Source organism: Folsomia candida, unplaced genomic scaffold, assembly GCF_002217175.1.
Source record: "Folsomia candida strain VU population unplaced genomic scaffold, ASM221717v1 Fcan01_Sc002, whole genome shotgun sequence".
Classification (NCBI taxonomy): Eukaryota; Metazoa; Arthropoda; class Collembola; order Entomobryomorpha; family Isotomidae; genus Folsomia; species Folsomia candida.
The window spans coordinates 1,316,836-1,341,006 of NW_019091194.1; the positions used below are offsets into that span (position 1 = coordinate 1,316,836).

At 37.9% G+C, this 24,171-nt stretch overlaps 1 protein-coding gene across 1 annotated transcript in view; it reads left to right on the plus strand.

Annotated features, from left to right (window-relative positions):
• LOC110843780 (follistatin-related protein 5) overlaps positions 1–24,171 on the plus strand; it is a 114,710-nt gene that overhangs the window by 86,209 nt on the left and 4,330 nt on the right. The window contains exons 5-15 of the mRNA XM_022089813.2: positions 15,065–15,137; positions 15,308–15,631; positions 20,639–21,072; positions 21,918–22,121; positions 22,262–22,394; positions 22,706–22,993; positions 23,067–23,172; positions 23,246–23,366; positions 23,468–23,540; positions 23,786–23,904; positions 23,983–24,137. Of these exons, the coding sequence (XP_021945505.2) occupies positions 15,065–15,137; positions 15,308–15,631; positions 20,639–21,072; positions 21,918–22,121; positions 22,262–22,394; positions 22,706–22,993; positions 23,067–23,172; positions 23,246–23,366; positions 23,468–23,540; positions 23,786–23,904; positions 23,983–24,137 (2,030 nt within the window). The remainder of the gene's footprint in view (positions 1–15,064; positions 15,138–15,307; positions 15,632–20,638; positions 21,073–21,917; positions 22,122–22,261; positions 22,395–22,705; positions 22,994–23,066; positions 23,173–23,245; positions 23,367–23,467; positions 23,541–23,785; positions 23,905–23,982; positions 24,138–24,171) is intronic.

The following is a 24,171-nucleotide window of genomic DNA, read 5'->3' on the forward strand; positions in this document are numbered from 1 at the left end:
TGGGACACCTCCATTGTTAGTCACGGGAGGAGGCAGTCAGTCAAACAAGTCCACTTGGCTGCTACTTACTTCTTCTTCCTTGGTGTGACATGGTTTCACACTAATTGGACCAGTGTCACAGAAACATTTGCATTTTCTGTCTCCTTCTAGAGACAGAGGGAAAAAGTAGGAAGTTAAACTTTGAGACAGCAGCATTTGATACGAAGGAAGGTGCATATGAATGACGATTAGTTATGCATGATGTGAATACGAATGTGGCAGTTTTTCTTTTCTTGACATGGAGAAGGTGAGATAAAAGAGAAAGTGATAACATGCATTAATCCGGTAGGGTTACATGTCTAGTTTAGAAAGACAGACTTGTGTAATTTGGGACAGATTTACGGTTTCCTTGATTTATTTCTTGCTGAGGTATTATAGATTGGAAATTTTGATTAAAAAAATAATTTTTTTATCAAAAGTTCAATGCCGCTGTTGCAAGTAATTGATGTAGTTATAGTTTACGAATATAAATTAAGATATGGATCGTGGTGGAGATGTGTTTTATGTGCAATTTTGTGAAAAAATGATGAATTTACCATAATTTCCTTAATTATCCCATATACTTCATTTCAATTAAAAAATAAATTTACTGTTTTTAACTTTTCAAGAAACTTTCTGCTACAACTTACTTCTTACAACATTTCTTAAATAAACAAATTTCATCCGTTTACATTTTTGTTCTCTTTGTGCAAACTTTCTCATGTACACTTCCGAATTTCCGATTTTAATGCGACTTTCGCCCAACATAATTTTAAGTTTACTCACCCACACCTTTTACTTTTGCAACTTAAATTCCTCTTACAAAACATTTAAATCAAAACCAACCGACAATTTTACTTTGTATTCTTTAAACAAAAGACTAATCTAAAATTCGATCTCTCTCTCTCTCTCCACAAAATTGTAACCCCAAGTCATGCCCAGCCAAACATTATGGATCTCATATATCAATAATTACACCAAATTTTCAAAGGAAACTTACACAACGGGAACAAACCATAGCCAAAAAACATATAAGTCTACCCACCTGGGTTATACCCTACTTCACTTCAAAGCCGACCCAAAAAGCATATTAAGTCAGAGCTTGGTCAATATTGATTTAATCTCTCCTTGCAATAAAATAGAGAAAGCGAAACTATTTCGTAAAATAGAATAGAAATAGAAAACTCTGCCCGGAAATAGATGCACATTTCTAATGAGATTTTGCGGTTTAGGTTTCGCTGACCAGACCACGGAACAAAAAAGTTTTTGTACTTTATTTTACCCGACTTTGGTGAAAAGAGAAAGTGGAGCAAATTGAAATCCTTGAGCAAAACCCTGGATAAAATTTCCCAAAAAAATCTCAATCTTACTTACTTAACCGCAAGGATTGACGTCCACAAGCTAAACTTGTAACTTGGCTCAAAGTAAAATTGACTCGTGTTACATGTACTTAAGTGAAAATCGAAATTGAATGAAATGAGATGAAGTATTGAGAAGCCGGGGAAAATCTGTGGGCTGGTTGGATGGGTGACATATGGGAAAGAAATAAACCGTTGCAAACGAAATGTAGCAAATGGGTGAAGCGACACGGTCATGGCATAACTATGTCGATTTTTGAAGTCCCCGCACAAAACTAGACCTTGAACGGTCAAAACGTTTGACCGTTTGTTTCATCCCCCTGGGGCCGTGACCTTTTGACCTACAACGCCCATCTTCAAAATCATCCGTACTTCATAAATTAGAAAAACGTCGAAATTCGAATTCATTCTAAAGTTATCGTGGATACAGACCGACAGACGGACAGACAAGACATTTCCATAAAGGGGTTTCACGTCGCTTCACCCCTTAATAAAATAGGTCTGGCGTTTCTTTCTTGTGGTGTTTTAGAGAAACAAACAATAATATTATTTTACTTCCTTACTCGCTTATCTAAATTCTGAACAGAAAACTTTTTTTCTGGGACGCGATCCATTGAATTCGGATCAGAATTATTTCTGCTCTCTTTCCTCTTCTCGCCAAACCAAACCGACCCCGAAACCAAACCAGTATCCGCTTCTTCTTTTTTTCAGAGTATGAAAACTAAAATAATAAAATGACATGAGAAAAAACGGAGAAGAAAAATATATGTCAGTTATTGGGAGGGAAGATGTGAGAAAGGAAAAGAATAAAATTGTAAGGGTTTCGTGTATACGAATAGAATTGTAGATTTGCAATATCTTTGTTTACTTTATTTACTAGTAGAGTAGAGGAGTGAATGATTTTATGGTCTTTATTTTGTGAATTTTTTAAAAATATTTAATTCTTGCCAAATTCATTTAAAATTCACAATCACAAGGAATCGTCATATCTTATTTCGTATGTAAATATTATCAATTTCCCAAAATAGTAAAATTTGTCGTAGAAGTATAACACAAATACTTTTTAGATCTATAATTTTTATTTGACAAGTATGACCCGATTTGGACAAAAAATCCAAATAATTAAGTAATTCTAATGTTTAATTTGCATTCACCATTACCAATTTTGGTATTTATGCAAATTTAAAAATTTAATTAATACTAAATAGTAATATTTATAATTTGAGAATTTTGTTGGATTGATTGAATCATATCATAATTTTTTCATCTGGATCACGGGGAACCGTTTTGATAAATAAATAAATATGTTGAAATGAAAGAAAATTTAAATTTCCAATTTCTAAAACAGCAAAATTTACCCATCTCACTTTAACCATCATTGTTATCCCAACGATTCGTCTCATGTTACCAAAAACTCGAAAGAACAAAGAACAAAGAAAACCTCTTTGGTAAATAATATCTATCACATAGTTTTCAATTAATTTGCATTAATTCCACGTATTTGTATTTGTATTGTAACTACCCACCCATCCCCGTTCTGAAAACTGAGCCTGTTTTCCTCTCCCCTCCTGGCTGACCCAAATTTCTTAATTGAATCCAGAGTCAGTCGAGCTATCAAAAACAATATACAAAATTCTACCCAAGTTTCCCTCCTATTTATCAAAGGGAACCAGATCCTCCGTTGCGGGTTTTCCAGTGAAAGTGAATCTTTTTCCAGCAACCTCGTCCCCATTTCCTTCGTACAGGTTGTTTCGTGGGTGAAACCAGTGGCCGCGGAAGCTGGGGGACATCGGGGGAGATTAACATTGTAGGATGGGGAAGGGAGGTGTTTGTATAATACCTGTTCAAAAGACATTTTTTCATTCAAAGTTCAGTCATCCAAAGTTCAGTCATGATTTCTGACTGAAGATTTTCATTCAAACTCATTTCACTTCACTTCACTTCACTTCATCTGGCTTCATTTCTTACTTCGCTCCATGTATTAAGCATAGGGTGAAAAATGCAAAGAGTGAGAAATGAGAAATCCTTTCATTCACAGTCACTCATTAAAAACGAATGAATCTTTCATTCATTTTTGTTCAAATCTCAGGAAATTCATTTTCATTCACTATCATTCTCTACCATAATAAGTCAGATGAATGAAAGTGAACAGGTATGGTTTATATAACATGGGAAGATGATGGGGGCATTGTACAACCGTGGAGACATTGTCCCTCTGTTCCGCGGCCACTGGGTGAAACTAATACGTGGTCCGTGGTGTGGTCCATTCGACGAGTTTAGTTACGTGGTCCGTGGTCTGTATTGGCGTCAATGTTGATTTTGACGAGTAAACTGTAAAACGAAACTGCGAAGGAGACTTTAGCAGAGGCTCAAGAAGACTTTCTAATTAAATTGTTCAATTTAGCCCGCAAACTTTCTAAACAGCAAAACACCTCGGCAAGAAAGTATAAGTTTTGTTAAGAACAAGTTTTTCGCTTGGTTTGGCTACACGTACAAGTTCGGTTTAAGTTTCATTTGCATTCAGCCAGCTTTGCTTTCACTTCCGGACCTGGGTGGCTACGGAGGAGGATCAGTTTATTCTCAAGGGCGAGACAAGGAGACAAAGTAAATCTATTAATAGATAGAAGGGCAATTATGCTGAGGTATTTATTTTTTGGAGGTTGGGTATACCTTGGGTTTTTTTGTCATTAAATTTTGTTTTTGTTTCAATTAGAAATAAGATATTTGGAGTAGAGTTTTATTTTTAGTAAAAAATACGGACTGAACAAATATATAAATGTAGCTATATAAGGGGAAATCTCTTTTTTTGTCTCAATTCTCCAAACCAAGTCGGAAATGCGGGGTCCTTACGCAATATATTTGCAAAGAAAATGCAAAGAAACTTATCTAATTGTTTTTCAATCATTCATGAATTGAAGGACCAGGGTACGGGATATATTTTTGTGTGTATAATTCCAATTTGTACAAGAAACTGAATTTGACTTTAAACTTAGGCAATTTCATGTTAAGCAATTTCATGTCTACGTATTTGGATGTAATTCTTGAACAGCGGAATAATTTGCACGCTCCAATTTCACATGAAACAAGTACCATTTTAGAGTATGTATTTACAAGATTTCATACATTTTAACCACCTCAAACCTCCATGCTTTCACCCTTTTTCAAAACACCACCCTCTAAAATCTCACAAAATTAGATTTATGAATTTAAAACGAACCTTAACAACTTTCTCTAAAACAAACTTTCCAACTTTCTCACATAAATTGCAGTTCCATGAGAGAATTTCACTTCACTCAATAATAAAAGCCATCCTGCTCCCGAAATACGGTGCCATTTTCGAATTGAATGTTTATTCTTTCCTGCTGCACTTACTACCTAAAAAACCCAGCCAGCAAAAAAAAATGAAACGAGCCCTTGAGGGAGTTTCTTGGCTTGGTACTTGAAGAAAGCATAAGACTGCTGCTGCACTTATTACTTCACGGCGAACAACATAAGCAGTGGCCGCGGAAGCCGTGGGGACATGAGGGGACATTAACATTGCAGGATAGGGGAGGGCATACCTGTTCACTTTCATTCATTTGACTGATTATGATAATGAATGATGGTGAATGACGATGAAACTACTGTCATTTGAGTGATGATGACTGAAGGATTTCATCATTTCAGATGAATGAGTGTGAATGAAAGGGGTTTTCACTCATCTCATTTTACAACCTATGTTTAATACATGGGGCGAAGTAAGAAATGAAGCTCGATGAAGTGAAATGAAATGAATTTAAACGAAAATGACTGAGGAGTGTGAATGAAAATCTTCAGTCAGAAATCGGGATGACTGACTTTGAATGAAAACTAAATTTTTGAACAGGTATGGGGGAGGGAGGGGTTTTATAAGATGGGTAGATGATAGGTAGATGACGGGGACATCAAATAACCGTGGGAACATTCCCCCCTGTCCCCTTACCCTTCCGCGGCCACTGAACATAAATACTCGCCTTGCACCCACCCACCCTATCCAACCAATTTCACAGTTCCTTCTCCCAGATATTGACTCTGTTTCAAATTTCATCTCAAATATTTACAATGTGCAGTAAGGGCACAATAAAGTTGGGCCATATAAAAAAAGTTGATGTGAAGTGAAGTGAAGGCCATGGCTGCAAACAATGCTTCCCTGCCAAACCAGAATAGTTCGAGAGAAGAAATAAAACCCAAGAAGGAACGAAAGCCATTGGCAATTCTGGGAACGAGAAGCACGAAAACTTATCTTTTATTGCTTCCGTACTCCAAATAGAGATCGTTCTTATATTGTTTTGTTGTTTTTAGGATAAAAAGAGAAGCGAACAGGTTTTCAAAATTTTGGAAAATTACGTCTTAAAAACGTAACATAAAATATTTTTAATTTCAAGATTATTGTGTGTGCATGCATTCTTGAGAGGAGGAGAAAGTGTAGTAAACCCAGGTAGGAAATCCAATTTAGCTAAGATACCCGCATCCGGGCATGTAAGATCTGGACTGCCCGGGTAACATTTAATGTCTCTTTGTGATTCATAAACCTGTTAGACTTTTACCTCCCTCCCGGTATCTAATATAAATTGAACTGTTTCCGTCTTGATAAAATTACGGGATACACGTGTCCATGTGGGCCATCTTTTTTAACAAGATACGTATTTTTATTCCTCCTTTTTAAGGAGATTATTCCCCGAAATGCATACATATTTCTGCCCTGATGAAAACCAAAATCCACCCATCACACACACTACCCGGTAGGAAAAACCCGCTTTAAGTACGACATTAATTTACATTTAGTGCTGGCAGAAGGGATGTTTAACACAATATTTTAATTAATTATTTATTTTAATTACTTAAGCGCCACCGTGTTTTTGTATCCTCGTCCGTCCGTCTTTAGAAATTAAGCAAAGGCGTAAAATTATTTTACTAGGTGGGTAAACAGGCAGAAGTGAAAGCGGGAATAAACAAAAAAAATAAAGAGAAAGCAAGCTCAGTAAAAAAAACTGTGGGATTTGTCGCTTTTTTCCTTGTAAGAAGGAGACAAAAGACGACTTGGTTGTTAAGACACAAATGTTCTGCTCCTCCCCAGAGTGACATTTCCCATCCTACTCACCCATAGAAAAATGTTGCCAGTTAGTCATCTCTTATGTGACGTGTAATATTATTTCCTACTCGCTTGCCTGCCTGCCTGGTTTTTCCGGGCTAAACGATCCGCCCGTGCTGCTTGTTTACTTACGGCAAATAAAATAAAAGGAGAAATTTCATCAGTCTTTTCCCCGCAGTTTTGTTGTTTTACTCTTTCTCCTCGGACAGGCGGAGAGATACGCAGAGAGAAGAGAAATGGAGGTCAGGAGGATAAGATAAGCACGGAAAAATTCTACAAACCTGTGCAAAAATACGTGCAAAAAATCCGCCTCTTGCAAATCCTTTTAAAAATGGATACACAAGAAGAAGAAAAACTTTTATAAAAGTTGTGCCTTGCTAGCTTTTATCTTTAGAAATGCGATACGGTATTTGTATCTTCGTGGGCGGTGGGTATAATGCAAATGTGTGGTTTGGTTTTGGAAAAAGGCAGCTTTTTCAACTTTTTTAACGGGATGAGTAAAATCATGATGCGATTTTCTTTCCCCACTTTCTTCTTTTCATCCCAGTTTGGCACTTGATCTCTAAAATTCGTTTTCTTTGAGCTGGCTATTCCATAAACAGGATTTCCTTTTGGAGAAAGTGGATCGGATTGGATTTATTTTTTTTTTACTTTTTGGGTGGTGGGGGTAGTGTTGAATCAAGGAAGTGAAAGAGGATTAGCAGGTGAGAGGGAAGGATAAAAAATATTGAAACCAAGCCAGAAAGAGGGAGGGATACGCCCATGGGTGCAGGAATAGAGCACAGGGTTCGAAAAATGGGGTGTTGTGGTTTTGAGGGTTTTTTTTAGGGATTTTTTGGTCAGGTGATTGTAATTAAAGCAAATATGACATAAAAAGTTGTCATTTATGACACTTTGTTAAATATCACAATCATTTAAACAAGAATTATATGAATCGAGCGATAAGACGACGTAACTGAAATCTTTTATAATTGTTTAAAATTTTGCACGAATTTAAGATATCGTGAATTTGACGTCGAAATCTACCAAATTAAAATATGTTTAAACTGTGTAAGTTCAAACACCTGTCAAAAAACTTGTATGTACAACATGCTTAAGCGCAAATAAAAGAAACCCTGCTCTATAAATGTTTACATAGTAGTACAAGATTTGCTAAAAAAATGGGAGAATTTTCATAGAAATCCACCAAGGAAAACGAGGAAATGAAATGTTCTTCTCATCCTTCACACTATGGCATCCTTCCTTCCTTCACGACTCACTTTTTTGCCCATCTTCCCTTGTCTGTCATGGTTTTGAATTGAAAAATATCTGTATTTTCGGGTTTCAGGATGATTTTAAGGTTAATACATTTATAGAAATGTACCGTATTTCATGTGTTGTAGCTTAAGTTTTAGTTTAGAAATTGTTTGTGTAGTTGTTCCTCGCAATTTTTTGAAGATATGAGATATGAAGTCGAGTGCAGGAAATCAAGGAGTAATTTGGCTTATTCATAGCTTTATTCAAGCATGCTAAAAATGGCTTGTATTTACATAGACAAGTGGTAACTACGAGGTTGGATGTTGCAAATTTGTGTATATTTAAACCTACTGGTTATAGATAGTTGTATTATTGATTTGGTGTCAAAATATTACGCAAAAATTAATTAGTGGTGAAAACGAGCCACATCTATTTTTTCGTTATTCGATTGACACAAGTTCCGAAATCCGAAATTCGACCATAAACTCTTACAATGAAAAAGCTCTATGTAACACACTTTACAAAATTAAATCTTAACCACAACTTGAGAATTCAACTTTCCACCCTTATTTTACTTACATCCTGACAGGAAACCTTGAAGGAAATTGAAATTGTCACTCAACTCTCAACCACACCGATCACTTGGAAAATATTAAGTGACTTTTCTCACTTGCATCTCAATTTGCCTCATTTCTCTCCTAGTACATATACATTTCTTACCGGAACACCTCAATTTTTACGAAGTCCGACAATACATATTTCGTGGAGAAAGTAATCTACTTATTATCATACGTACCATATTCAAATAGATACGTCAAGAATAAAGAGGAAATCATAAAAGTAAATTATTTACCCACCTAAACCTTTCACGTTACAAGATCTCTCCTAAATTCGATACGCGGCTATGTAATAAGTAAAATAACCCGGAAAATCAATCCAATCAGGATACCGTGAAACTAAATCCCTGCATTTCGTGCCTACTTACCTAACCTACGTACACGAATGTCATGTCCTGGTTTTGATGTGAATGGATGAAAGGCCCAGGCAAGCAATAACACATCCAATCCATCCATCTCTCTCTCTCTCCACTTCCGTGCATGGATTCGGATTGTTCATGTCCTTCCGCCCTCACTCACACACAAATAAATCGGAGGATTTCCCTCTTTTCCATGTAGTGAAAGCAAATCTAGACATTGTGAAATTAGAATTTAATCCCTTTTACTACTCCCGACGACGACTTTTGCGTAATTCCAGGACGCATATAAAGCATAATAATATGGCTTAAATTCATTGACGGCGGAAGTGTGGGGACAAAGGGACAATGTCGTCACGGTTATTCGATGTCAACATCATCTGCCCATGTTATGTGAACCCCGGTCTCCCCTTTCCTACAATGTTAATATCCCCACATGTCCCCACGGCTTCCGCGGCCACTGGGAAAATTCAGGCTGCTCAAATGTGTAAGCATGATGCACAGGCCGCGGAAGGGTGTGGTTAGAGGTACAATGTCCCCACGGTTATCCATCATCTGCCCATGTTATATAAACCCCACCCTCCCCATCCTACAATGTTAATGTCCCCCGATGTCCCCACAGCTTCCGCGGCCACTGCTTAAATTTCGAGTGGCTGTTTTCTTTTTTGCCCGACTTTCTTTCTGGTACTTTCACCCCGTTCGTGTCCAGATTTTTATCTTGGGTAGCATATTGAGATAAGGGAGGGCTTATCGGGACCCATTATGCGGTCCTGCATGACGTGACAAATTAGTCGGGAGTGCATGTAAATTAAACCAGACATGTTTTATGTGGTGCTATTTATTTACTTACTTACTCGCGTGGTAGTTTAGATGTTAGATTGGCATCTTGGAAAATGGAGCCTGAGCATGTGAGAAGAAGTTATGTACGTGTTTCGTATTTCTATTTTGTTGTCTGATAATGACTTTCTTTTGTGGTTTGGGTTGTTATGTAATGTTTGTTTGGAGCCTGTTATTAGTTTGAAAGTCGTGGAGGACGAGGATTAAATGGCGTGGATGGAATCGCTGTCATGAATCTATTTTATCCAGGCGTGATTCTGACAGGTGCAGTAAACTTGGAGGAGGTTGAGGGGAATATTGTTATGAGGGGAATTTCGGGTGATGGGTTTTTAAAAAAATGTAAAATTTCTTAAAATTCCTCAATTCAAATAGGCCTAACACTGTTAGAGGTTCAAAAATACTAATTTATTTTTACTAGTGTTGCCACATTACATAAAAAATTCGCATTTGACTTCATACATATAACAACAATTTTAATTCTCAAATATTTAACAATTTTAATTTCTCAAAATTCTTATTTGAAATACTGCTAAAACAGGTATATAATTTACTGATCTAATTTTTTTCAACAGTGCCGCAACATTATGCAAAATTTGTATGCGACTTCACATCATGACATTTATTTTCGTAAAAATCTGAAATTATTAGAAAAAAAATAATTCCCGAAGTTTTTTTGGAGTTTTTAAAAATATAAAATTTCTTAACATTCTTATTTGAAATATCCCACTATAGCTAATTCGAGTAAAATTCGGTAAAATTCGGTAAAATTAGAGTAAAAAAATGTAAAATTTCTCAAAATTCTTATTGAAATACCACTGAAATCGATGCAATAATCTAATTTTATTTAAACAGTGTCGCAACATTACGTAAAATTCATGTTTGACTTCACATCACGACATTTGTCTATAAAAATTCGAAATTTTATAAAAAAAATAATTCCCCAATTTTGTTTTTAAAAATATGTAAAATTTCTCAAAACTCATAAAATACTGCTAAAATTACATTTAAGCATCTAAGTTTATTACTAGTGTTGGCGACATTACATAAAATTCACATTTGACTTCACATCACAACATATTTTTCTTAGTGAGGCAAATACCTAACAACGAAAAAATTACTAAAGTGGTGTTTATGCTTCACGTCATCGTCACGTCCTCCTTCAAATCCGATTTTTTGATTGGCTGAACGAAATTATCACTACGACAATTAAAAATTTTAACCAATCAAAAAATCGGATTTGGAGGAGGACGTGACGGTGACGTGAAGCATAAACGCACCTTAAGTATGCATTTGACCCACCCCAAAAAAGTGACCATCTGCGATATCTCAGTCATTTTTCAACCGATTTTGATGAAATTTTGCACCGATTATTGTTACATAATATAGAAACGGGATCTGATCCGACTAAGGGATTACGTGATCTTGACCGGAATTATGGGCAAAAATGTAGCCTTAGAAACACATTTGTAATTATTGCTAGTTACTAGCAAACTTTATCAAAAGTTTGATACCCACGAATTGTAGGGCAGTTTATCCCGAAAATTTTAAGTATAAATATATCAAAATCCGTTAAGAATTGGCTTAGTTATTCCAATTTGAAGTTCAGAAATTCCTGCTCGTGCTACGAATCATTGCCATTGACAACGACGCAAGACTAATAAATTGAAAACAAATTACATTCAAAACTGTAAACAGCATAACTAATTGTTTCTGTAACATGCTTGGTAAACTGCGTGAAATTGTTGTTGGTTTTGCACCTCCAGATCAGGTCTTTTGGTGTTTAGTAATCTAGGCCGGACATTTTGACCAAAATGATATAAATCGGTTAAGAAATAACGGATTTATTCAATTTTAAACACCCAGAATTTAATAAAATTATTCCGGATCAAACTACTGAAAAGGGGTAGTGCAATGCAGTCATCCAATGGACAATCTAATTCCCCAATTAAAAGTTATAAATAAACAAGGTCCCTAAAAAGGGGAAATCTTAGTGAGGGAGTGCAATCACAACTAATAAATAAAATTAGATTGGAGAATTTTTGCATCACCGCTCTCGGTACCATTTTTATTACTGGAAGCATTAATCGTTTAAATAGAACACTTGCTCCCTCAAAAGGTTCGATGATTTTGCATAGAGTAGCCAAATTAATATATGAAGTTGAAATTTGTATATTTTTTTAAACAAATACGTAGCTCAGAATTATTTAGCCATTATATCTTACATATCTACCTCAGTTAATTTAACCCACTTCTCGTTCACTACACAGTAAAAATGTATTCCTTCCTCAATTTATTCAATAAAACTAAGAATTCATGCGTATGCAAAGAAAAATTTATACTGCATCCAGTAAAAATGGTACCGAGAGCGGTGATGCAAAAATTCTCCAATCTAATTTTATTTATTAGTTGTGATTGCACTCCCTCACTAAGATTTCCCCTTTTTAGGGACCTTGTTTATTCCATAAAAATCTAAAATTTCAGAGAAAAAAATAAATTCCCAATTTTTATCGAAAATTGAAATCACTTCTCGCCTCACATAACTTATTCTTCCTGTAAATATCTTAACGGCATTTGTGTTCCAGTAACTCACGCACTTTCTAAATCGCATTCACACACATATCTCATCATCATTTCACGATGATAAGATACCATCACGTTCACTCTCTTCTTCGGTTTGTGGTTTGGTTTGGTTTGGCTGAGAAGGAAACTGCGTCGGAAAGGAAAAGTAAGTGAATCGAAGGAATTCACGCGGAAGGAGTGAGATTAGTTTGAGAAATGAATTATGACCTGCCCTCCGGGACGTTGAGAAGCAGCTTTCACTTCACAAAACCCAAAAACCAATACGTTCCCGGAACCAGGAGAAGAAACTGAATTTGAATGTAAACACTTGATTTAAAGTATTTTTTTTCATATATGAAAATTAAATTGGTTGTGGCGATAAAGGTTTCGTTTTTGGGGTGATTTTACATATATTTATTAAGTTTAGGTGGGTATTTTGTGTGGGTGGGTATTGGATCCTCATAAATAATCAGACCAGTCACTTTGTGGCGTGGTGGTGGATATAATCTGATCGTCCGTAATCGACTGTGAACTTGCTTCACTGGACTGAAATAAGATGTTCCTTCCTGTTGATGGAAATTGGCTGAGAGATTATAAATCATAAATCTGCTGTGTAGAGATTCTGGAATAACCAGATTCTTGGCCGGGCTCCTTCCTTGGCTTGGTTGGTGTTGGGTTGGGGGAGAAAGTGGTTGGCGTTTCGTTTTCTTTGGCGAGAGGAAGAGAGACGACGAGGCAGGAAACTGAAACGAACATGATTTTCTTGCCATAAATAATCCATTGGTTAAATATCGTTCAAAAGCATGACTTAGTTTTGGTATCCGCAGACCGAAAGGATATTGGTATTCATTTAATAAAGTAAAAGATGTATACATATACGTAGCATAAAATTAGGTAGATAAAAAATGCCCAATTTTCAAAATTTGTGAAATTTAAAATACGACGTTTATATCCTGAAGTTGAAGAACATTGATATAAAACCTACTCCAAGCAACTTCGCGGGGCCTTTTAAGACGGCATTATTACATAAAAGCCAGACTCTAATGAACGATTGGCATATAATTTTTAGCCCGAACTAGGGCTTATGTAATCGACCTGTCCGTCTGTCTGTCTTTCCATAACTCTCGAAGGAGTAGGCTGATTTTTACCAAATTTGATACAGACATGCATCTGGGCAACGACCGAGTTCGAAGATGGGTATTAGTGTTTCTCACGGGTCGGGTTCTTGCAAATCCGAAACCCGAACCCGATACTACTGATCCGAAACTTGAGGGCAACCCGAACCCGAAGAACCCGAAACCCGTTTGCAAGGATCCGAACCCGAACTGGCGGATCAAATCCGAAACCCGAACCCGAAAAACCGAATATATTTTAACTTTAAGGGGTGACTGGCTTTTTAGCCTAAAGGTTTCAAACAAACAATACTTCTGTAAATATGACCGAGGAATTATAATTAAGCACATTTCTGCATAAGTACATAACGCATTTTAAAATGTGAATCTTAATTCCTCGACCATAATAATGCAATCTCAAAAAATCGACCATGGATAATGGCTTTCCGTGACATTCAGAAATTTTTAAATCAGTTGAAAACTGAAAATGATTTTCAGTTTCAAGTTTCCAATATTAAAGTAAGCTCAAGCTAACTATTTAGCAAATTTTTGATAAAAAAATATATTTTATTTTAATATTCAAACCATAACACTAATTGAAGACACTTGTGAAAAGAAGTTACGACAATTAAAAATTTGAATTATTTAATGAATTACTGCAGCATAACCGTCGTAGCAAGTGTGGTTAACACTTTATTTTCTTTTTTAATGTTTTCGTATTCGTTGTGGCAAAAAGTTCTTGTTGGTTCGGGTTTCAGGTTCTTAGTCGGAACCCGAACCCGACCTGAACCCGAAATTTTGGGCTCACATTTCTCGGACCCGAACCCGAACCCGAAAGTTTCGGGTTCTGAAATTTCGTATCCGAAGCAGGACCCAAACCCGATCCGAACCCGAAACCCGAAGTAAGAACCCGAACCCGTGAGAAACACTCGATCAAAAAACATTTAGACCAATGAGTGGTACCCTGGACACGATTATCACCTCGAAAGTATCCCTTGTTAGCTAACTTTTAATTTCAAGTTCTTTGATGAGAAGCCACTAATTGTAAGTATTACCGTGCCGGATTTCATGTTTTTAACGCAATTTCTAAAAATAGATATGGATAACCGCATCAGATATAAATTTTACCAATTTCATTTCATATTGTTCCATTAAGACCCATTTGCAACCTCTCTCCCAAATTTCACTTCGATATGACGATTTTGAAAAATCAGTATGGGTCACCCCATAGGGTCCATCAAGATTAAAATTGTTCCAACCTAAATTCAGTTTTTTCTGTTACAATCCACTAGCAACCTTTGTTCCAAATTTCAACTACGTACTACAAATTTTAGAAATCCGTCGGGTCACCCTATCGGGTCTCCCAGGTTTAAAATTTCTGAAACTTCATTCCAATTTAAACGCTTTGAGGTCAGTCGCAATCTTCATACTAAAATTACTGAAAATTATTACTATAGATATTTTTCAAGCTACAAATATTTTACTTGCACTTAAATAATTTAACCTGCTCTAAAGGTTCTTGGTAGTTAAGGGCAACGCATTTGGATAGTAATGACCCCCACCGGCCAACTACTTGGCCGATCATGCCCATCTCCGAACTCATCCTTACTTTTGACCCGAAGATGAAGTGTGCAAAATTTCAAGTCGATAGCTTTTGTTTAAAGAGAGTTATCGTGCGCACAGACGGACGCACAGACGGACGGACAGACAGACATCTTGGTAAATCTATAAGGCCATCTTAAAAGGCCTAAAAAGTGATTCATTATATCTTTTCCGGGAAAAATAGTAGATCTGAAATTCATACTTTCAATATTTGAATTGATTTTTTATACTAATTTATGCATTTTTTCTTAATTTACAGAGAAGTTCGAGACACCACCGACCACGAGAGATAAGCACACCAAAGAGCACGACCCGGCCCACTATTTCACCTCGTAAGTCGAATAAACATCTACAATTATTGTTTAACAAAGCAATTATTTAGCCAGGAGGGAAATCTCAGGCATAAAATTTCAATTTGATCAGAAATTTAATATCGAGGGTCAAAAGGTTGAATCTCAAATATCATATTACATCTCCTCTATTTTATAACCACTCTGTCCAGTCGGAGCATGCGACGGTTGGTGGTGCGGTGCTGGAAAGCAGTGTGAAATTGGATCTGATGGCCTCGCAAAGTGCGGCTGTGTCCAAGAATGTCCCAAGGAATCCTCATCTCCCGTTTGTGGCACGGATGGCTCCTGGTATTCGACGCATTGCGAACTTCACCGCAAAAATTGTCTCTCCACGGACGGTCCTCAACTCTCCATCGACCACACGGCGACCTCCTGCCCACAATTTAAACCCAAGAACAACAAGAACAATAATAAGGACAAGAAGAACAAGAACAAGGGAAAACGAGGTCAACAAAAGTTGGATGGTGGAAATAAAGGTGAGCACATGATCGTATTTTCACTTTCTTGTTTGTCTCCTTGTTTCCTCATCGGAGAAAGTTTTGCATGGGAAAAAGGCTCAACTTTCACTTAACTTTCACCCACCTCGACTTGTCACCAGGATGAATTTTGTCCCAGATTTTAATCCATTTCACGTCATATTTTTTTACCATCACAATCATAACGTCAAGAGCAGAAATACTGCCAATTTCCGCTGCGTCATTTCAACACGCACTTTGATGTTGGTGTTGTTCAAACAAATAAAATCAAGTACCAACAACCTTTTCCTTCTCTCCTCTTGTCTACCTATTTACCCAGCCACGCATTATTTTGCCCCTTTGTGACAAAAAAAATAATAGCAAGGGCACTTTCTCCGTGTTTTATACGCCATCAAAAAATTCTTGAAAGTCATCAACCCAGACGGAATTGGGGGCTAGAAGAGTAAAAGTAAAAGTACAAGACAAACAGAGAAACACCTCACTTTCTTCTCCGGGCCACATTTTCCCTGGGTGGTGGTGATCAGTGGCCGCGGAAGGGTGTGGACAATGTCCCCAGGGTTATTCGGTGTCCGCATCATCTGCCCATGTTATATAAACCCCTCCCTCCCCTATCCTATAATGTTAATGTCCCCCGATGTCCCCACAGCTTCCGCGGCCATTGGGAGAATTCTGACTACTCAAATGTGTAAGAATGATGCAGTGGCCGCGGAATTGGGGGACAGAGGGACAATGTCCCCACGGTTGTTCGATGTCCCCATCATCCCCCCATCTTATATAAACCCCTCCCTCCCCTATCCTACAATGTTAATGTCCCCACAGCTTCCGCGGCCACTGCACGTCAGCCTTTCTCCCTCAGTTGGAGGTACATTTTTGTAGGTTGTAAAGTCCTCACAGAGAAAAAAAACGAGGCTGGCGCAAATATGAAAACACATCAAGTTTTAGCCCGTCGTGTGTATGGTATGCATGTGGAGAGATAAAAAGGAGAGAAAGTTGCGTAAAAGATAGCGTAATGCAGATGAGGTTTTTTTACAAGGGAGTAGAAAAAACCCGTATTTTTTTAACATTTGACTTTTACCGTGTTCTAAAAAAATAAGTAAAAAAAGTAAATTTCATCAAGTTACACGTTGTAATTAACGACATTACTAATTACAAGTCATATTTAGGTACAGCATTCCAAAGAGATGTATCTGTCCAACCTTTATATACTTTATTTCGCATTGTTTTTATTTTTCGACCCCAAAACTCACCAGATTTTCACAAATTGCGCAAAATGTAAATAACGCGAAACACCGTGCCGCAAACTGAATGACATTACCGGAAAATATAAATACTTTCACTCTCTCCCAACGTACTAGGAAGTGAGGAAAGTTGGTTTTTATTGAGGAAGTAGGGAAAATTCGGGAGTAGAATACCCGGGTAGTAAGAAAGACAGGATATTACTAGACACAGGTAGTAGTAGTGGTAGACCTTTTTTTCGACAGGAATCCATCCATCTGCCCAAACCACCCTCGTCCCGTCCTCCTAGGGCTTAATCCTAAATTGAATTATGCATGATGATGAAAAAGAGCATTAAAACGGGATGGAAATTTGCATTAAAATATGGACACGGATTTTACTTTCACCTCAACCAAAGTAGGAGAAAGCAGGCTCCCTCGCTGAATTGGATGGATGGATGAATGCTTCATTGGACGGTTACACACATGGCTGCCTCCTGCCTTCTTCACCTACTTTTCATACACCCATTTCACTTTTAAATAGATTCTTTCACCAGGAAAGTAAAATTCCAATAACTTTTGCGGATCGGATTGAACCGCGGATTATTGATTGATGATTCCTTCTTTTCTCCATAATGTGACCCAGAGGTGGACTGGACGATATGGTTTCGTAAGAAAAAACCTTGCATTATGCAGAAGCAGAATTCGATTTCCATTTTTTTTACAAGGGAATAAAATTTCAGCATAAATAAAAAAAGATAAAGAAAACATAAACATAAATATTTTCATTAAATTGTAAATTATTGATGTGATAGGTAAAATAAAGGAAAAGAGAAATTTTCACATTATTTTCTCCTGCCCACATACATTCAGTGGCCGCGGAAGCTGTGGGGACATCTGGGGACATTGCCATTGTAGGATAAGGGAGGGAGGGGTTTATATAACATGGGCAGATGATGGGGACGTAGAATAACCTTGGGGAAATTGTCCCTCTGTCCCCTCAAGCTTCCGCGGCCACTGCCTACATTTCAATCATGGTGTAGAAAAGGGTTAAACTTTCACCCTGAGAGATTAATATCCGGAAGATGACAGCGGACAGTGATGTGACCCTTCATACTTAAAGACACGACGTCACCTTGTCTTCTGAAACTATATTTTGTTTCAAAACACACTTTCACTCTTGACTGCTTCGTAGTCCATTTCGAGATAAAATTGAATATCGAAAAATTCAATTGGATTCCTCCATCAGTTAGTTTGGCATATGTCAAACCTTTCATCCCTTTTCGTCTCCTTTCTCCCGCGAACTTTCTTTTTCCCTCCTTTGTTTTATGTTATTTTACATTCTAAAACCCACCAACTCAACTCAACATACATAAAAAAGAGAAAGTTGAGTTAGTCATCGAAGTAGGGCGACGACTACGTAACAATAAGTTTACTTCTTATATACCAGTGGCCGCGGAAGCTGTGGGGACATTAACATTGTAGGATAGGGGAGGGAGGGGTTTATATAACATGGGGAGATGATGCGGACATCGAACAACCGTGGGGACATTGTCCCTCTGTCCGCGGCCACTGCTCGTCACGACGACGACATTCTTTCACCCGCTGTTTAAATTCCTTTGATTTTTTCCCTCTGTCGATCGGAGTAAGGCATAAAATAAAATAAAGAAAATAGAAAAAACTTTCTTCTTTTTTTCACTATTTTTATTTTTACTACGGGGAAAGAGTGTAATTTGAGAAATATTTTGTACTCAGAGAACAAAACTTCTATTTTATTGGGGAGAAAGACAGAAGAGTTTAGTTCCGTTTTTCTTTAGAGTCGGAGGGCATTCAAATCAAATCGGATGCAATTTATTTGTCGTCGTCCTTCTGCTGGTGGTGGTGGTTCTACGAGAATTTGATGATACTGCATATGTATCTACATATGTATCTCCGAGTGACTGGTGAGGAATGAGGAAAATGTGATGTGATGTGAGATGGGAATGTGCGAAGAGAGGAGAAAGTGGAGGGAGAAAGACGAGGATGAGGACACTGCTTCAATTTGGATGCGACACGACGATGATGTAGATGATGATGACGGGCTCAGTTATATTGTTGTAGTTTGTAGAGAAAAGTGGGAGCTGGGAAGGAAGGGCTCAGTTTTCTGGGAGAGATTTAGTTTTTGGGGGGTTTTAGACTGTTTTTAGGAAAAAATGAGACAATTTTTAGCAAAATTAGCTCATTTTTTAACCACCTCTAATTAAATTATGCAATGTACTGAAGAATTTTAGAAAATTTTTATGTTTTTTTTAATTTATGACCTGATGAAGGTATTTGTACGTACTGAAAGCTTGTCAAGATTAGATTCGATTTCAAAAACGTCTTCCAATGCCGTTAAAGATATTATATAATTTTTTTGTTTTTGTAATTTTCAAAATTTATAAAAATTTGTAATGTACTCAAACTATCATTAGAAAGACATACCGATTAACCCCATTTTAGCCTGTCCAAACTCTTTTCCTAATGTCTATTTCGCATGCTTAATGATCACTTTCATTCATCCATTCACTTATCTCGACTTGAAATCCCTACAAAAAGCGAAACTTACAAGAATGTAAATAGTCCCATCGAACAAACTACCCCGGAGAAAGTTTAGTTTTTTCCTTGCGCAAATTGAATTTGGATGATCATCTCGTGTTTAGTAGTATCGCATAGTTTTCGATCTCTCCACGCGATCACGGTAAGCTTTCTCTCTCTCGTAACTTTCTCCAAATAAATTAAATACATACATACATGGAGAAAAACTAACCTGGATTCTCACCAAAAAAGGTCTTAATGAAAGTCGAGGAGAAAATAACAAATGAACAATTTTCACTTCCAATATAAACTAATGAATTAATCAACATGTTTCTTCTCACTCTTATCCATTCATCAAGGGTTAAACGGTATTTAGGTCGTGGGAATGATGATGATGAGGAACTTTACCCTAAAAAATTGCGACATTTAGATTAAAACTTGGAGAAAATAATAAACGAGGGCTTAATCACGATTCGACGAATTTGGTTCTTTATTCACTGGAGAAAGTGGAATTGCGTAAAGTGAAAGTAGAATCGCTGAGAAATGAAATCGAATAAAGTAAAATTACTCTGAAGAGAAAGTTCCAACTCTTTTGACCATTTCGGATCTCGAATTTAAGTAACTTGACCAGTTAAATTCGTCCCTATTCGTCTTTCCCAACCTGTGATTATTGCGCCCCTCTCCACGACGATGAGGACACTCTAATGTGACCATTGTAGCGCAGAATTGCACCACCAGACCATAACTGAGAGAGAGGAAAGGCAGGAAATTGGGATTTCTTTGCTCTGCTGACTTTCACCCTTGGATCCAATTTGATGTCTGGCCAGCAGAGGCAGATCAACTCATCGAGGTGTATGTATTTGCCTCCAAGAGACCCATCTGCTTTTGGCGTTTTTGGTATTTCACACTGTACAATTTTAGGTACATATAGATAGATTTGAACACGATAAGATAAGCACTTATCGGCATCATATTGCTGGACCACCACATCCGTTGTTAGTAGTTAACAATCGGATGTGTGCACTCAAGGTTTCGACTTCCTTCCTGTTATTCCTTGATCTTTGTATTCATTAGAAATTCTCCACATGTCGATTTTCCCTCCTTCTTCGTTTATGTACACTTGACTGACTTTTAGGCCAAGTTTTCCCCTTTTTCTAGATACCCAATTTGTAATTTACCCTTTTTTCTTAAGAAAAAACGAACTAACCCTTTCTTTCATCTCTCCCTTTTTTTGTAGGTGGTCTCTCGGAAAACGATGTGCGCGATTATAATTACGGAGCAAAATACGGCGAGGACAAGGACGACGCCAAGTTTATCGAAAAAAAGGTGACCAAGAAACAGAAATGGTCGAAAGATGAGGACAATTTGTTAGAAGATATCGACGACGAGGACGAGCTGGACGACGATGAAGATGACGATGATGACGAAGAAGACGACGAAGAACTCGAACTCGACCAAGAACTTAAAGAACAGGAGGACGAAGAATTAGCCATGGACGGTCAAAAAGTAGAAAATCGGCCATTTTTAACGACCACTTTTGCACCACCACCAGTGCGACGAATGAGCCAACAACGACCTGTTTTTCCGTCATCATCCTCCTCCCGACAAGAAATCAGACCCAGAGATTCTTCAACTAACCGATGCTCGCCGCAGGAATATGAAATATTAAAAGTACGTGAGTTGACTGATCAAATGTGGGTAAATATGGTTTGGTGGGTGTAATGTCTCCCGAAGCATGAATTGACTAGAGACTCTGAGAAAGAGAGAGAGAGGAGATAATATTCGGTGTGGCCTGACTCGGATAAAGTAAATGCAGTCTGCTTTTATGTTGAGTAGTATATTACCATGAGGAAAAGATGAAGAAGAGAGGCGAAAAAAACCTCGTATTATTTCACACCAGTCCAGTTTCATTTATAACGGAGGATGGAGGTCCCCCAGGGTATGCACAGGTTTTGGGCGAAACTGGTCTCAATCGATGACAAATTTGATTAGGATGAAATTTGCGAATAGCGCTATCTGCCAATACGGAAATTTGGCGAAGATATTTGCATCCAAAGAGGAGAAAACGAAAGGAAAGTGCAAAACTTGTAGACCTTGGGGCGAGTTTTAAGTTTTATCCTCTAATTTTGTGCAAATATCTCTGCCAAACCTGAGCATTGGCATTCGCAAATTTCATTCTAATTAAATTTGTGATCGGTTGTGACACTAGTTTGCTCACAAATCTGTGAGCATACACTGGGAGACCTCCATTCTGCGAAAAGAGAGCTTCTCGGACGGGAACTTTCTCCCAAAAAAGGTGGAAGCCGACCCAATATTTACTTTCTCCTTGGTCGCACATGCATGTCTATGCAGTCATTCATGCCTTCTCGACCAAAATAGCCTGTCCTTTTCCTATACTACTTTCACCCGCTTTCTCCTCGTGAAGAAGAATCAGACCGAGATAAGAGGACAATTTTATCCGAAAAAAGGGCCGCAAAAAGGAACGGACCCTTGCATAACTTTCACTTACTTTTTAGGATAACCTTCTCCTCTACAATCACGAGAGGATGATTGGCGGTGTGCGAAACTTTAAGGCGGCGATGGAAGGGGGCAAAGACGGCTCGCTGGATGGCGGCGGGGGCGAAGGACCGGAAGCAGGGAAGGATTATCTGCTCTCACTTATTTTCTCCCACTTCGATAAGAATAATAATGGCGCACTGGAATACGAAGAACTTCAGAGGGTACGTAGTGGTGGTATTTTGTGTGTTTGCTTAGCTCATTTTGGGCTAGTTATGAATGCAAATTCGGAATTCGGGTAGATTTTATTAGTTGAGGAGGACCGAAATTTTGGTGGATTTATCTCATCCCTCCGTTTATTTAGGTCGATATGGAGGAATCTCTAATCAAACTGGCGGCCGGGTGTAGTCTCGTGCATTTGCTGAGATTTGACGACTCTGACCATAACGGACAGTTGAATATTAACGAGTTTTATACAGCATTTAACAAGCTTTACAGTAAGTTTTTGTTAAGTTAAATGATCCTGAGTAGAATTCACTGTGACGAATTCTGTAGTAATCAGCAAAAAATATATGTAATCTGCATATTTTTTTTACATAATCCTGCAGAAAATTTGTGTCACTATTATTTTGCAGAACCGTATGTGCATAATTCTGCATATTTCTGCATATGTTTCTTCAGAAATCGCTCTGCATAAGGCTTTTCTGCATAAAATTTGGCCAATTTTATGCAGAAAATCCATCCAAATTTTTACTCGGGATATGCTAAATTCGAGAATAAGATGTCCTAATACTTTGTTTTTTATTAGGCGTGTCTGTAATCTCGTTGGACAAAGCGCTCGAAACCACCCACGTGACCGCGTCCGTCGGGGACAATGTCGAAATTAAATGTGACGTGAGCGGGAGTCCCCCCATGCCAATTGTCTGGCGACGATATGGGGTTGACCTCTCCAGTTTGAATCAGGACGAGCAAATCCGCGTATTTCCGGATGGGACGCTGTATTTGAACAAGATCCAACTTCTCCATGCAGGAAATTATAGTTGTCACGCTCAACGAAACCAGGAAGTCATTCAGACTCATGTTCTCACAGTGCAGAGTAAGAAAGCATGGATATTTGTTAATTAAAGATCGAATTAAATAATTAATTGACCTTTGACCTTGACCTCTAGACCAACCTGACGTTCGTGTCATGCCCCACATCGTGTGGGAACAGCCCGGTTGTGAGGTCAGTTTCGAGTGCAGAGTTACTGGAGAACCGTTCCCTGTTGTGCAGTGGTAAGTATTATGTATGATAAGCGCTTATCGTTAAGATTAAGTATGGTACATTAATGATATGGTATCTTTAAAGGTTGAAGAATGATGAACCCCTCCCTGTCGACATGGGGGACAAGTATGTCGTTACAGGGGACGGGATAAGGCTAACGTTGAAGGACATTTACTTTTCCGACACGGGGGCATACATGTGCAAGGTGGGTGAAAGTTTTTAGAAAATAAATTTTTTTTTAGAAATTTTAGAAAATTTAGAAAATGCACGAGGTATATAAATTTGTTTTCTTTGATGACTTATCAGAGTCAAAACTCCGCCGGAAAACGGTTGGACATCGGTTCGCTGGTGGTTATCGACCAGCAGACGCCAGCCACAGGTAGGTGCCGACATAAATGAGCAAACTATATACTAAAATATGGATGAGTTTAGACCTTTGAGAGCAAGGCCACCCAGTAGCACTTTGCCTCCTAGAGTTGCATCCTCATCTATTTTTCGGATAAGTGTAGAAAAACCGCAGTGACGAGACTTTTCACTTTGTGTGGAGGGACATGATGCTTTTCTCTTTGGGAGATTATGGGTTGGGATGGGTTTAAAATTCTGGTTTTGCTTTGCTTTTTCCAGTGCAAATCAACGAGTCTCAATTCCTGGTGTTTCACTCCCGTGGAATTTCGGTGTATGACCCTTCAACTTGTCGGATTCAGCATCAAATCCAGGGCACGGATATTATTCCGGGGACACAGGTAGGAATCAATGCGTATTAAATAAAATCGGGTGTGGTAAAAATAAGGGGTGATACATATATGAATTTTTTATGGCAGGACTATGTTTGTGGGGATCATACCGTTTCTTGCGACTGGGGTCGAGCAATTCGCGTCTCGTCGAGTTACGTTTATGTATCGCAGCCGAAATTGGACCGTGTTCTTGTCATCTCAAATTCGCAAATGGTTGTGGTCGATATGGTTCCAACGGACAGGTTTGTTTTATTCTTTTGAGGGGGGGGGGGAATT